The sequence below is a fragment of the Microtus ochrogaster genome, chromosome 2, assembly GCF_000317375.1.
Source record: "Microtus ochrogaster isolate Prairie Vole_2 chromosome 2, MicOch1.0, whole genome shotgun sequence".
Taxonomy (NCBI): Eukaryota; Metazoa; Chordata; class Mammalia; order Rodentia; family Cricetidae; genus Microtus; species Microtus ochrogaster.
Genome location: NC_022010.1, coordinates 30,980,324 through 30,996,127, shown reverse-complemented (window position 1 = coordinate 30,996,127; position 15,804 = coordinate 30,980,324). Strand labels below are relative to the sequence as shown.

The window sequence follows — 15,804 nt, the reverse complement described above, 5'->3', positions numbered from 1 at the left end:
AACAGAAGATCTGTGATTCTGTGGCCCCTTTGGCTCCAAGCGAGCAGAGGCGGAACCTTACCTATATATGCACCATCTTTGCTCCACAGGCGCACAGTGCGGTCAAGGGAGGAAGACAGTAAGATGCTATCATCCTCTATCAGCTCCAGACTAGCAAGATAAAGGGGGAGAAGAGGGTTGTCAAGGCTGCTCTGCAAGAGACCGAGGGACGTTGGGTCCAATAGAATAGAAGAGAGAAGCCAGATTAACTTTTTATAATTATTTCTTTTTATCTCATGTGTTTTGGTGTTTGGCTTGCATGTATGTCTGTGTGACGGTGTTGGATCTCCTGGAACTGGAGTTACAGACAGTTGTGAGCTGTCATGTGGGTGCTGGGAATTGAACCCGGCTCCTCTGAAAGAGCAACCAGTGCTCGTAACCACTAAGCCATCTCCCCAGCCCCGCCAGATTAATTTTTAAATGCCATTCTTTCCCCCCACTTCCTCCCACACCACGCGCCCTCCAAAACCCTCAGTCCACTTCCAAGACATCAAGTGGGATCCATATGGGAAATTACCTTGCAGGTGATCAGGTGGGCGGGAGAACAAGCGGTCAAAAAGAATGATCTAGCAAGTTTGGCCTCTCGGCATGAACTCCAAACCCACTAAGCTCATAAACTTGCAGTAGACTGGCAGGTCAGTACAGGGAGAACCGCCCATGAACAAGAGAAACAATGACTTGGAATCTCTTCCTTCGGCTCCATGTGAACCACATTCATCTCACTTCTTTGGGAACAGAATGAAAATGCAGTTTCCTCCTTCGACAAGCTCACGGGGATTTTGAGAGGACCGCCTTGATCAAAACTTAAACAACTATTTCCCTTCCTATGGAGATTACTGAGCCCTTCAAAGGGATGGTACTCACGATGTCACCATGCTGACGTGAGCCCTCCAGGATGTCACCGCTAAGTGAAAACAAAGAAGACATCTGAGTAGGACCCCACAGGAAGGAGTCCAGCGCGGATGTGTGCCCAGAAGGAAGTGGCACCGATGGGCTGTTAGTAATCTTTCCGCGTTAGTGCAGACCAAGTGCCTACTATGTGCAAGCCCCCCCACTCCCCACCCTCCATCAGCTCTGAAAGTGTATGAATAGGACCAGCGTAACACACTAACGCCATGATTTTCCTTGGTGATTTTTATTTCGTGCGTGTATGTACATGGTGTGCTTGCATGTTTGCAGGAATGTGGGTACAGATGTGTGTGTGGTGTGTGCATACACGTGTACAGATGTGAAGACCCCAGGTTGATGTTGGGTATCTTGCTCTATTGCTCTTCATTTAACTGAGGCAGGGTTCATTGATGAGTCTGATCTAGCTAGCTGGCTTGCCCTGGGGGTCCTCGGGCTCTGATTCCTGAGTGCTGGGACGACAGGTGGGCCATTATACCCACCATCCTCTTAGGAGAGAGGGGATGTGCGGGTCTGTGCACCTGGCTTTTAAATACCAACTGTGGTCCTCGTATAAGCATTCAGTGTCTCTGATAAGTAATGTGTTGTTGTGCAATCTCGCAAGTAAATCTCTGTGCATGTTTGTCATTTCCTTTACTAGAAGCAGAGGTGCCATTTGCAGCACTAGACACGGGTGGTCAACACGCCCCGCAGTCACCATCTAGCAATCACCCTCTGTTCAATGCTATTTGACGTCCCCTTCCCTGCATCCTTGCTGGCATCAAATGTTCTCAAGAAACTCTCTTTCTGCGAGTCTGCTTTCCAAGGGCTTTAAGAGTAATCCCTCCCCAACAGGGACAACTTAATTTCCCCATAAGACCATCACACAAAAACCAAAGCAATCTTATCTGAGGCTTAACATGAAGAAATTCACTGCCTACTCTTGGGAGCCTGCAGCTCTGGTCCCCGGAGGCCGTACTCCTGGATGTCATAGACATGCACAAAGCCCTGCTGGTCGGCCAGGTAGGTGAGGGTGTCTCCTGCCGTCACCACGATGCTGCTCACCTGGGCTTTCCCTTTGGACTGAGACATATCGAAGGCAAAGATAATAAGAGGGGAGAAATGTCAGGAGGATATCAAAGCGAAGCATTAGAACCCAGCCGACAATCCCGACTTACAGGCTAGCGTCAGGGATCGACAAACAGCAGCAGCAGCAACAACAAACCCATAGCCCAGAAGTTACCCAGTTGTTCCCCCGACTTACCGGAGTGAAGTTTGCAATGAGGCCAGCCCCACTAAAGAGCTTCCAGAAAGTGACAGAACCTGAGTAGGAAGGAAGCTGTAAGGGGCGGGCTGCCTAGCCAGCCAAGGGTTCAGAACCTGAGTGGGAGGGAAACTGTAAGAGGTGGGCTGCCCAGCCAGCCAAGGGTTCTGAGCGGGTACTGGGCAGACCCGGTTGCCGTGGAATATCTGTTTAGCCAGGCAAAGATGCTGCATTTGTTAACCACGTAAAGTTGTGCTGCGTTTTCTTTCGTTACTTAAGTCAAATTAACCTGGGCTCAGAGAGGTGCCATTAGCAACTGGTTGGCAGGCAGTGGCAGGGAGGAGCTTAGCATGGGTTTTTTTAGGTTGGGGCGGTGTGGAAGGAGCGGTTCCAGGATGCCAGCAAAGGGAGGAGGGGTAGCCAGTTGCTATTTTAACTCTCTGAGCTCACAGGTTTTCACCCTAGCCTTTTTTTATTAGAATGATAGCGATTTGGTTAGTTTGAATCTGAGTTTCATTAGAAAGATAGAGATTTGGTTAGTTTGAATCTGAGTTTTATTAGAATGATAGCGATTTGGTTAGAACTACCTTTTGAGCCATCATCTGGGGGAACAGAGCTTCCCCAGTCTACATATATACAGCCTTAGCACAACAAGCCACTAGTGGGGCGGGGGGCAAACATCTCTTCCTTCTTTGGTTTATGAGGGATTTAGATTTTGGTGATTCGGTGGTGTCTCCTTCACTAATCAGGGTGGCCTCCTTGGCAGAGGAGGGTTCCATCTTTGGCTGGTAAGGATAGGACAGTATTTGCCGGGCTGGGAATTAGTATGTGGGAGTGTGTTCACTATTTTAATTAGTTACTTGTCAGAACGGACTGGTCTAGTGGCCACAGTTCGTACCTGTGGTTTACGTGTGGGTTTAGGTAGCCAGGTTCTGTGAAGTGGGGGCCCCATGCAGACCATCTCCTCTTCTTTTAGGAGAGAGAGGGCCACACTCCCATAGGTAAAGCAGAAAGGATGAAGATGACTCAGGAAGGAGTCAGAGACAGCTGCCCCGCCCCCAGCACCCTCTCCCCTCTCTGCAATAGCACCTGATGCCAAAAAGAGCTGCAGTGTGGGCTGGGACCAAGAGGCAGAGGTGGCCTCTAGCTGGAGACAAACAATCAAGCACCCGGGTACCAAATATGGACAGCCTAGCCTTCCCCTGCTACCAGGACTGCATGGTCACTGCCTTTAACTTGTAATTTTACTAAAAGTCCTAGAGCATTTAGGGGCTGGATTTGGGCCCACTTTTCTGACAGTTGAAGCTTGGAGGGCCTGTCCCTGGGTTAATGTCACTAGCTAGTGATGGCCCCTCCTGAGTCCTCACTTTCTTCCCCATAGATGGTGCCAGCTCCACCTCTGACCCCAACATCCAGCCAGCTCTTGACCTCTTGACCTTTCTCTTTGGTTCCTCTGTGAGGTTACCCATTGCTGCCTATGCGGGCTTCCTTTGCACTGTTGGGCTTTTCTGTTAGCCTTATGGGTCTCACACTGTCCTTGGGATGCCTGAGGTCAGTCACCCTCGCAGGTGGCCAGGGACCCAGCAGGCAGTAAGAACAACAGGGCGTGGACCTTGATTTGAAGGAAGATGGGCTGGGGCCTGGTTACATGGCTGCCCTCCTGTAGCGTCTACTGAGGTTGATGCGGGCTGAGGTGTTAGCCTGGGATTTGTTGTAAAGCCAGCAATGAAATAGCAGAGGAAGCCCGAGGTGAACAGTGGCACTTAGGGGCCTAACTCACCCATCCTGGACCAGGGATGACCTTATCTTGGAAGTGAGAGGCTTACCTCCGGGCCCATTGCTGATGAGGGAAGCAGCTGTTGAGTCCAGCTTCCTTGCCCGAGTCTTTAGGAAGGCCAGTCGAGAGACACTTCTGTCTGGGCCTGGAAAAGAAAGTTTCTTTTTCTTTGGCTTGTTTCACAATCTCCCTGCCTTAACATTCCCCGCTCCCAACGTAGCTGCCCCCATCGAGTATGTGAGTGTGCATGTGCACACGCACATGTGTGTGCATATGTGTTTCTCTCTTCCCTTCCCCACTCCCCTTCCCCCTCTCTATCTCTTTCTCTCTGCCTTTTGCTCACTCGCTCACCCTCACTGACACATATATTCAGCTCTCTTGCACATAGCTGCCCCGGCAGCATTTGGAAAGCAAACAGAGAAAGGTGGCCCTCTCGGCTAAGAACCAGTCAGGAACAGAAGAAGGATAATGGCTCCGGCAGTCTGTGGGCACTCCAACCCTTCCTCCCCCAACCCCAGGACTTCTAGAGAAAGAACAGGAAAGTGTCATGAGATACAAGAACAGGTTGAGAGCCTCGTACTGGCATAAGAACAGACAGGACCAATGGAACCGAATAGAAGACCCGGATATCAATCCATACATCTTCGAAACCTGATCTTTGATAAAGAAGCAAAAAATATCAAATGGAAAAAAGAAAGCATATTTAACAAGGGGTGCTGGCATAATTGAATATCAACATGTAGAAAAATGAAAGTAGACTCTTATCTATCACCATGCACAAAACTCAAGTCCAAAAGGTTCAAAGACCTCAACATAAAGCCAACCACACTGAACCTTATAGAAGAGAAAGTGGAAAGTACACTTGAACACATTGACACAAGGAACCACTTCCTATATAACCCCAGCAGCACAGACACTGAGAAAAACAATTAATAAATGGGACCTCCTAGAACTGAAAAGCTTCTGTAAAGCAAAGGACACGGTCAATAAGACAAAACGACAGCCTACAGAATGGGAAAAGATCTTCACTAACCCCACATCAGACAGAGGTCTGATCTCCAAAATATACAAAGAGCTCAAGAAATTGGACACCAAAAGATCACATAATCCAATAAAAAAATGGAGTATAGACCTAAACAGATAACTCTGAACAGAAAAATCTAAAATGGCTGAAAGACACTTAAGGAAATGTTCAACATCCTTAGTAATTAGAGAAATGCAAATAGAAACAACTCTGATATTCCATCTTACACCTGTAAGAATGGCTAAGATCAAAAACACTGATGACAGGGCTGGAGAGATGGCTCAGAGGTTAAGAGCATTGCCTGCTCTTCCAAAGGTCCTGAGTTCAATTCCCAGCAACCACATGGTGGCTCACAACCATCTGTAATGGGGTCTGGTGCCCTCTTCTGGCCTGTAGGCATGAGCACAGACAGAATATTGAATGCATAATAAATAAATAAATATTTAAAAAAAATTAAAAAAATATACTGATGACAGCTTATGCTTGAGAGGTTGTGGGGAAAAGGGAACACTTCTGCATTGCTGGTGGGAATGCAAGCTAGTACAACCCCTTTGGATGTCAGTGTGGCGATTTCTCAGAAAATGAGGAAACAACCTTCCTCAAGACCCAGTAATACCACTTTTGGGTATATATCCAAAGGATGCTCAATCATGCCACAAGGACATGTGCTCAACTATGTTCATAGCAGCTTTGTTTGTCACAGACAGAACCTGGAAACAACCTAAATGCCCCTTGATCGAAGAATGAGTGAGGAAAATGTGGTACATTTATACAATGGAGTACTACACAGCAGAAAAAAAATAATGACAGCTTGAATTTTGCAGGAAAATGGATGGAGCTAGAAAACATTATTTTGAGTGAGGTAACCCAGACACAGAAAGACAATTATCACATGTACTTACTCATAGGTGTTTTTTAAACATAAAGCAAAGAAAGCCAGCCTACAAACCACAATCCCAGAGAACTTAGACAACAATGAGGACACTAAGAGAGACTTACATAGATCTAATCTACATGGGAAGTAGAAAGTAGAAAAAGACAAGATCTCCTGAGTAAATTGGGAGCATAGGGACCTTGGGGGAGGATTGAATGGGGGAGGGGAGAGGCAGAGAGGGGAGCAGAGAAAAATGTAGAGCTCAATAAATATCAATTTATACACACACACACACACACACACACACACACACACACACACACACACATGAACAGGCTGGGAGATCTGAGAAGCCCAGGCAGTGCCCTGGGGTCAGGGTACGCATTAGCCCAGGATGTCCAGCTACTCCCACAAAGTGCCCTTGACTGAGCAACTCTGAGGACCGCTATTTTTAACTGGCTGTGTACCCACAGCTCGTCTGCCTTCAGACCAGGAGCTCCCTGACTTTACTTCTCTGAGTGTTCTGCCCCTTCGAGCAGCTCAGAAGTGTTTTCTGACTGAATGACTCAGAGACTTTCTTTTCCTTCCTTTCTTTTTTCTCTTTCTTTCCCTCCCTTCCTTCCTTCCTTCCTTCCTTCCTTCCTTCCTTCCTTCCTTCCTTCCTTCCTTCTTTCTTTCTTTCTTTCTTTCTTTCTTTCTTTCTTTCTTCCTTTCTTGCAATAGCTACTAAGTTACCAGGTGCTTAAAGCAGGGATCACTCATGGGTTCTCTAAGGATTTGTGGGTTGGACCTCAGGAAATGAAAACCCTTCCTAATTCTATGTCCAAACAACGAACTTCCTGCATCTCCTCTGCCTGTGGCTCCACAGCAGACAACTGCTCCTGGTGAAGACTTCCCCTGGGCTGTTAGAATTTCTCCTGCCCCTCCCCACGTATCTGGCTATTGGCTATAGCCTGTTTCCTGGCCCCGCCCTCATGGTAGTAAAACTGGTAGACAACCCAGTTTGTGCATTGTTCACTATGAATGGTTAATAATAGGTTCAGGACTCAGGAGAGGACTGTAATTTTTAGCGCCGGACCAGGCACATGGCAGGTGTTCGTCATCGTTGCTTTGATGACTACAGAAAACAATAAAGCCACGATAGTTAGCAGACAGAGAGGAGCCTGAAGAAATGGAACCAGGCTAGCCGGGTGGTGGTGGCACACATGTTTAGTTCCAGCACTTGGGAGGCAGAGGCAGATGGATCTCTGTGAGTTTGAGGCCAGCCTGGTCTACAGAATGAATACCAAGGGCAGTCAGGGCTACACTGAGAAACCCTGTCTCAAACCACACCAAACCAAACAAATAAACAAAAATAATAATAAAGCACCAGGCAAACAATCCAATCCAGCAAGTGCAGGTGAAGTTTTACAATCAAATACTCAAGCAATAAGGTCGGATTGAGGCAGGAGATCTGTGGGTCAGGGGCCACCAGAGGAGGCAGAGGATGAGGACAGTATGGAAGCCTGAAATGTTGAGGGGACGGTCGGTGCCTGGGCTGGACGTGGGGAACAGGCTGGGTGGAAGAAGCATGTGTCAGATAGACGATAACAGAGAGAATGGGAGGAGAAAGCATGGTGTCCACAACACTGGCGGGCTCAGTGCGAGCATCCGTCAGGTTGGGAATAGATAAACCAAACCTCAAAGAGACTATGAGACAGACTTTGATGGATAAGAGTCCAGAAATGGTGCCTGAACCTTTGAACTCTTAAGCTTTCTCCCAGCTTTGGGAGGGAAACATGACTCAAAGCCAATCCCTACCGAGCAGGAAGTGGCCCCCAAATGGAGACTCCTTCAGTTTGCCGAGTTCAAGCTGATGGGGGCGGTCTGTGCACACACGCTATGGCACCTGCCCCTTCCCTACCTTCTCTGTGGTCCTGGCCATCCAAGGGACTGGGAGGGTTCAGCTTGCAGTACATGTGGCCTGAGACGACATTCCAAACTATTATCTCTCCATCATAACTGGAGGTGGCCAGAAGAAAAGGTGGGCACTGGGCCACACAAAGGATGTCCTCTTTGTGCCCGTGGTTCTAAGAAAGAAAGACAGATTTGAGAAACGAGATCCCATCTCACATAAGGCAACTTTCGGGACCTTAAAATCAGATGCACGGGGGTTCTCTGGGACCTCTGTCTCTTCCTGTCAGAAACTCTGTATGCCAATTACTGTGTTCCATGTTTCCTTGTTTGGCCATCGCCTTTAGGGCCCCAGCTTTCTAAGGGAAGTAGCATGTCCTTAGTTCATCATCCTGCCAGCATGCAAGTCGTCGACAAGGTGTCTTCATTCAGGCTGCATGTGGACAAGAGAACCCAGCTAGGGGCTAAGGAGGTCTGGTTCCCGCCAGCCAGAAACCCACACGCCAGAGTAGAGAGGAGCCCAGGACTCTCACCCGCCCTCCTGAGGTGAAACTGTCAACGGGAGTTGAGGCTATGGGCTTCTCTCAAAGGGAGGCGCTTGACACAGGTGCCTCGCTGAAGACAAGAACCCCAAACTGGTGTGAGGAAACCAGTGCTCCCGGGCCCCCGGCCATGTATGTTTCCCATTTCCCAATGTGGGAGCTCACTATGTCATGGCGATTGGTGGCACTCAGCCGTATTAAGATATCCTTCTATCTTTGTTCCTGTGTACTTGCCACAAGGTGTCCCTTGAGGACTTGGCTTGATGGCCTAAGAGACTCTGTCTGCTTGAACACAGATTATAATGTGAGACTCGGGAAACAGAAGACTAACAGCTATTTTCTTCCCATGATCCTCTACTGCCAGATTTCTACTCCTACCCTATCATCCCACAATGTGTGCTGAGCACTTGGGTCTGGGCTTTTCCAGGTCCTGCCCCAACTGTAGAGAGGCTATTGGTGTCAGATGAGCTCATGAGGATGTAGTTTCCATGTTGGGATTAGGGTCCATCTAAGAACAGGAAGAGGCACACAGCTAGTTCATGCTCTCTCTGCTGTCTGAGGACATAGCAAAGAGTTGCTGATAGCTGTTACTATCTATCTGTGAGCCAGAAAGGGAGCCCTCACCCGAACCTGACCAAGCTGGGCCTCCCACCTCAGGACCGGAACCCAGGGAAATAGATTCCTGTTGTTAAGCTTTGTAAGCATGCACCTTCTGTTGAGACATCTTATTAGCATATCTTCCCTCCCACGTCTAATGTGCTAGCCAATCAGACTCTTCCCCAGTCCTTCCAGACACCAAGCTATTATACTTGTATACAGCGCTCAAGCCTCTCCTCTCGGTCCTCATAAAGATTACCTTTCCCTTCTGAAAAAGCCCTTGTGATCTTTAATCTCCCAGATAACATCGCAGCAAAGCTAGTGGCTCTGGAAACGTGACCGTTTATCATTTATCGTCACTTCATTTGTTAGGTTCCATGCTTCCTTTCTCCTCCGTGCCTCACCTGTCTGGGAGCACCTCAAGAATCATCGTTGTCTCTTCTATGCCTGCCTACTGAGTGCATGAGCAGGCCAGTGCTCGGCAAATATGTTTGCTGGATGGAGACTGGATACATGTGCACGTCACTGACCCACGTGTGATATCCAAATGCCATGGCTCCCCTGGGGAGCTGCTGTATAACTTCATTACTTCCGCCATGACCACTGAACTGTAAGCTCCGTGAAGGTGAGGCCATGCTTGCTCACCATTGCAACTCCCAGAAACAACACTTGGCCCACAAGAGGCACTCAGTGGCTGCTGAATGAATGAAAACATCATCACTGGGCAATTGTTATAAATTGAGCACTGGGTAAGGTTTTTCAGACCATGGAGGCTTAGTTACATGGATGTACTGGTTAGCTTTATCTCAATTTGACACACGCTAGATTCATCAGAGAGGAGCAAGCTTCAGTTGAAAAATAATGCCTCTAGTAAGATCAGGCAGTAGGCAAGCCTGTGGGGCATTTTTTCAATTAGTGATTGATGGGGAGGTCCCAACCCATTATGGGTGGTGTCATCCCTGAGCTGGTGGTCCTGGGTTCTATAAGAAAGCAGGCTGAGTAAGCCATATGAGTAAGCCAGTAAGCAGCACCCTCCACGGCCCCTGCATCAGCTCCTGTCACCAGGATCCTGCCTTGTTTGAGTTTCTGTCCTGACTTTCTCCACTGGTAAACAGGGATGTGGAAGTGCAAGCCAAATAAACCCTCTTCTCCTCAAGTATCTTTGGTCGAAGTGTTTCATCACAGCATTAGTAACCCTGACTAAGACATTGAAGTATGTAGTCTAGTGACATGTGCCCTCTGGAATATCTGTAAGGCACATAAGGTAGGTGGGGCAGTGGCAGACAGTTGGGTGGGGTGGCCTTGTTTTCTGTACATTTGTCTTATTGCCTAGGCGCCCAGACAGTTTTGAAGGAAGCCATTCATCCCTGGGAAGCTGTAGGACACCCAGAACGTTCTGATCTCTAACAAGCATTGCTAGCCGTCCCCCACCTCTGGGCCTCTAACCAGCCACAGCGAGTCAGGAACGTCATGACATCAGGAATAGAATTTGGCTCACTAGGAAGATGCAGGAAATAAATGCTTCTTTGGCAAAAACCCACACCCTCCCCACCTTGAGCTTCCTGTGCATGGGGACTCCCAGCGGGGCCTCATGGAGAGCAGCTTGGAACCTGGCCCTCTGGCTCCATGCCACAACCTGAACATGGGGGTCATCACCTTTCCCAGAGAGGAGGCAGCTGCTTGGACCTCAGTGCACCTTGTTCTACACGGGTGGGAATCTTGCCATACATAGCAGAGGCTTCTGGGAAACTGAGCATGTGTGGTGGGTTCAGGAAATGCAGGGTAGCCCCTTGAGTGAAGGAGATCTCCACTGTGTGCTACTGTGTGGACTGAGGGGACGGAGGGCCAAATAGTGGGCCGTGGCTCACCAGGTCATCCTGCCAGCGGGGTTGAGGCTTCCAGAAATGATGAAAATCATGAGGTGTGTCCTGTATCCAAAGCCAAATAGGACACATTGTGTGAGGCATAAAGTGAGCTGCCAACACACTCACAACTTCAGAGAGAAGGTGTTGGCACGTTTCATAACCCTACCCCTCACCCCACGGCTGATGCAGATTTTTGAAATGTCAAAGCAAATTCCCCAAGTGCCAGTGGGAAGAAAAAGCAATCCACTCCTGACGTCTGGGTGATTGCGTTTCAGCAAATCATATGTCAACTGACAAGCTCTTCTTGGATCCACCGCATAACTTTGCCTTCATAATAAGACCCAGAGCCGTTTCACGGGCTAAACCCAAAGCCATCAGCCTCGAAAGCTGTAATACCAAAGGACAAATTCAGTGCTGAAACTTCCCAGGTATTCATCTCTCAAATCACTCTCAGGATGCAAGGCTCAGACTGAAATATAGTGAACTTTCAAATGAATAAGGAGCCCAGACAGCATTTAAATGCATTCGGAAATTCAGGACCGCCTAGGATAGCAAGCAGGGCAATAAAATGTCACAGGTAGATTTAAAACTTAGTTTGGAGCAGTACTTTAAACTTCGGTCTCTTAAGCCCCTCCCTAAAGAGGGTTTTCCTGTTTGTAGAGATGCCTATGGGTGGTCTTTCATTTCCTCTTCCTGATTGGAGGGGCTCTAGGAAGCTTTAAAGACAGTCCTGGAGGAAGGAAGAAAGGAAGGAAGGAAGGAAGGAAGGAAGGAAGGAAGGAAGGAAGGAAGGAAGGAAGGAAGGAAGGAAAAGTCAGCCTTTCCCTAAGACCTGTGTCATTGCAAGCCGGCTGGGAAACCCCTCAGGCTGGGGAGGAGGGGCCAAGTAGGAGCTGTTGGTGGGGGAGGCAGGAGAAAGAGTGTGTCATCCTTAGAACTCAAGACCTGTGAAGGATCTCCAGGCTCCCAGGAACCCCGAGATCCTGACAGCTTTCCTAGCTGGCACATCCTCTCAACGGGAACACTGGGAAGACTCTGTGTGTGTGTGTGTGTGTGTGTGTGTGTGTGTGTGTGTGTGTGTGTGTGTTTCAAAAGAAATGAAGGGAGGAAAGAATAAGGAGAAATAAGAGAGAATCCTGTGTGTGTCACTTGTTTTATACCAGGCAGCAAAAGCATTCTCAAATCTCCTCTTAAATGGAGGCAGGGTGCTGGAGAAATGGCTCGGAGGTGAAGTTTTAAGAGCACTCCCTGGCTGCTCTTCCAGAGGACCTGAGTTCGGTTCTCAGCACTTAAGCCAGGGGACTCTCAACTGTCTCTATCTCCAGCTCTAAAGGGTCCAATGCTTCTGGCTTCTGTGGACACCTATATGTACATGCATATACCTACATGCGGGGACACACAAACATTATTAAAAATAATAAAAATACACTAAAAAGTGAAAGGGAGGGAGGAGGGAAGAGATAGGAAAGTCAACCCGAGGGGATGGTTTTTGAACCATCTTCATTTGTTACATTTCACTTACAAAATACACATTTATTCTTCTGTCCCATCCAACAGCTATGGCACACCTAAGACAGCAACAAGATGTTACATTGTAACACTTCAACTTCCATCGGTTTACCTTTATATAGAATAAACTGTATGGTTTAACTCTACCCTATCCACATGATAAATAAAAGGATATGAACTTTTCCAATGCCTATGAAGAACCATGGGAAATGTAATTTGATAAATTAGGGTCCGTTGTTCAAGCATCAGGAGACAAAAACAGACCATCCCATCATTTCTGAGGTCTACAGATCCTCTGTGAGGAGCTGCCTTCCTGGGAATTACTTGATCTTTAGAGCATGTCTAAATCCCTGAGGCAAGCCTTTCACAGAAATGGTCTAAGGATTGCTTCACTCTCTAGTGTTCAGAAAGGAATTACTGTGTTTTTATTCTTTGATTTATGGTGGTTGAAGTTATTTTTTCCACTCCGATTTGTTACTTTGGATTTTTAAAAATTTTATTAGTATTGTTTTATCTTATGAATATGGGGTGTTATGCTTGCATCTATGTATGTAAACCACGTGTATCTCTGGTGCCAGTGGAGCCCAGAACTGGGGCCTCTGCAAGAACAGTCTTAACTGCTGAGCCTATGGCTCACACAGTGGTCATCACACGGTGACCATCAGACAGTGACCATCAGACGGTGACCATCACACAGTGGTCATCACATGGTGGCTATCACACAGTGGCCATCACATGGTGACCATCAGACAGTGACCATCAGACGGTGACCATTGCATGATGGCCATCACACAGTGACCATCACACGGTGACCATCACATGGTGACCATCAGACAGTGGCCATCACTCAGTGATCATCACAGTTAAGAGCACCGACTGTTCTTGCCGAGGACCCAGTAGGTTCCCAGCACCCATATCAGGTGGGTCCCAAATGTCTGTAACTCCAGAGCCAGGCATCCTTCTTAGGCTCTCTGGCCTCCATGGACACCTGCACATATGAGGTCCATATAAACTCATGCAGCAGCCATGCATACACATGCATAATATGTAAGTCTTCTAAAGAAGAACAAGAGGAGGGTTTTAGTTGGAGGAAGTGGGTCACAGGAAGGCTTTATCTTATGGTTGCTTTTGTGTCTGTCTCCCTTCTCTTCAGGGTCACCATGAGGTGAGCATCCTTCCTTTACAATTGCTCTCCTACCAGAAGGTTTTCATCTTGCTGCAGATCTCGGCTGATGACGGACTGAGACCCCAAGAACTATGAGCCAAAATACACCCCCCCCACACCTTATCTCAGGTATTTTTTCACAGTGATAAAAAGCTGACTAATACAACTTTTTTTCCCAACTACGGTAGGAAAAAGAAGGGTCCTATCTAAATATAACTCAAGCTAAAGTGAAACTCACCTAGTTTGGTTCACCTCCATGTAGGTACAGTCACAGACCTCACTTTGACTTCCATCTAGAAATACATTATCATCTTATGTCAAACACTTTTCCATATTAACTCCTGCTTAACTTAGCTTTCATATGCTATCCTCCTGTGTCTGATGACCAGAACAGATGTCGTCATTACTTTCTAGGTTTTAGCCCAGGGTCAGATGTCACCTGGTTCATTAAAGCATCGTTCATCTGTGGCCACCTTCCCTCCCTGTCTGAGTCTGCCCTTGATTGGCTACAGGAAGAGGCCTGGCTTCTCCTTACAGGACCCCAAAGCACAGGACACTGAGTGAGTGAATAGGCAGGTGGTCACACGGAGGGCGAAGCAGACTCGGGAACGAGACTCCGGAGTTTAGCGTCCTCCTTCTTTCACCTTGACTTTATTTATGTATTCCCCTTTAATAGTTGAAGAATATGCATCGTATCTGCTCTCTTAGCAGTTGACAGGCCAGAATCATGGAATTTTTTTTTAAATCAAGAATAAATACAGCAAATGAATGAATGAGTAGCCTTGGGGCAGTTCAGGAGATTTCTAAGAGACCGGCATTTAATGTTTGTGACTGTATCCCCACAAAACGCAAGCCCAGAAACATTAAATAACATGAACTACAGAGAGAGGTGAGGTGGAGATGCCACACACATTGTAGCCTCTATCTCACTGGGTTCCATTCCGTTTATGGTAAATGCCCAGTTGTGCGTCAATACATTATGGGGACCACCTGCTGGAGAACCCCAGCCTCACTTGCCGTGCTGAAGGGTGTGGAGACAATTTCCATTGTTGTAGCTCCATATTTTCAGACAGCCATCTCTGCCCCCAGTAACGAGCCTAGGAAAAGATTACCCTGCTAGGATGACATGATCCAGGTCACCCTGGTGAAAGGTTCATGACACTAGAGAAAGGGCGTACCTTCTTCCGCTGGAGTCAAAAGTCAGACAGGTGACGCTGGCATCGCCATGACACCCAATAAACTCAGACACCTGTCTTCCTGTGTCAAAGTCCCACACTTTCACTACCTGTACAAAAAGTTGAAGGACAGATAGCTTAGAGGTAATGGCTGTCAAATCAACGGAAATTTGCATGGAGAAGCCTGGCGACATAAATATCAACGTGGACCGCTTAGAGGAGCTGGAGAGATGGCTTAGACGGTGAGGGATTCCATTCCCAGCACCCACATGGCAGCTCACAACCATCTGTAACTCCAGTTCCCGGGGATCCACCACCCTCTTCTGGCCTCTGCAGACAGTACACACATGGGACACAGATATACATGCAGGCAAACACCCCAACATATTAAATAAAAATAAACACATCTTAAAAACAAATGTTTACCTAGAAAGTGTCTGTACTCCCAGACTGAGTGCATTCCTCTGCTAACACAGGTATAGTGATAGCCACGACTAGATTGCTTCAACAACGGAAATGTTTGGTTTCACAGTCGGCAGGTTCAAGTCCAGAGTGTTGGTAGGTGTCATACTGTTGACTGTCTGCTAGACACAATGTAGACTCCCCAGGGAAAGGGGTCTCAGTGAGGGAGTGTCAAGATTTAGGCTGGCCTGTGGGCAGGCTTGCAGGGATTTTCTTAAGCTTGGGTTAATTGAGGTAGGAAGAAAGCCCACCCTGAATGTGAGAGGCACGGGTTCTGAAATGAGTGAAGAGCCGGACTCATGCTCCTGGATATGGGAACAGTGTGGCTTAAGTTCACACTTCAGGACTGTGGGTGTGATTCACCCAAGTTCACACTTCAGGACTGTGGGTGTGATTCACCCAAGTTCACACTTCAGGACTGTGGAGGCAATGGGATCTGAGCTCACAGTTGTGGATGTGGATACAGTGTGACTTAAGTTCACACTTCTGGACTGTGGAGGCAGTGTGAACTGAGCTCACACTTGTGGATGTGGCTATGGTGTGACCTAACTTCACACTTCTGGGCTGTGGAGGCAGTGTGACCTGCTGTCTACAGCTTCTGCTGTGATGACTTCCGGGCAACAACAGACTGTAGCTGAAATATCACCCCCACCCCGGTCCCTGAAGTTGCATTTGTCAGGGTATTTTATTGAAGCTACTGGAAAAGAACCTGTGACAGTGGGGTTCATTTCCT

At 47.7% G+C, this 15,804-nt stretch overlaps 1 protein-coding gene across 1 annotated transcript in view; it reads right to left on the bottom strand.

Moving 5' to 3' along the window:
• LOC102000205 (WD repeat-containing protein 49-like) overlaps positions 1 to 15,804 on the bottom strand; it is a 58,480-nt gene that overhangs the window by 9,790 nt on the left and 32,886 nt on the right. Inside the window, exons 7-17 of the mRNA XM_005344737.1 lie at positions 14,613 to 14,719; positions 14,452 to 14,531; positions 13,673 to 13,727; positions 12,283 to 12,328; positions 10,764 to 10,823; positions 7,767 to 7,932; positions 4,015 to 4,110; positions 2,189 to 2,247; positions 1,866 to 2,007; positions 904 to 943; positions 62 to 150 (exon numbers count right to left, since the gene is read on the bottom strand). Of these exons, the coding sequence (XP_005344794.1) occupies positions 62 to 150; positions 904 to 943; positions 1,866 to 2,007; positions 2,189 to 2,247; positions 4,015 to 4,110; positions 7,767 to 7,932; positions 10,764 to 10,823; positions 12,283 to 12,328; positions 13,673 to 13,727; positions 14,452 to 14,531; positions 14,613 to 14,719 (940 nt within the window). The remainder of the gene's footprint in view (positions 1 to 61; positions 151 to 903; positions 944 to 1,865; positions 2,008 to 2,188; positions 2,248 to 4,014; positions 4,111 to 7,766; positions 7,933 to 10,763; positions 10,824 to 12,282; positions 12,329 to 13,672; positions 13,728 to 14,451; positions 14,532 to 14,612; positions 14,720 to 15,804) is intronic.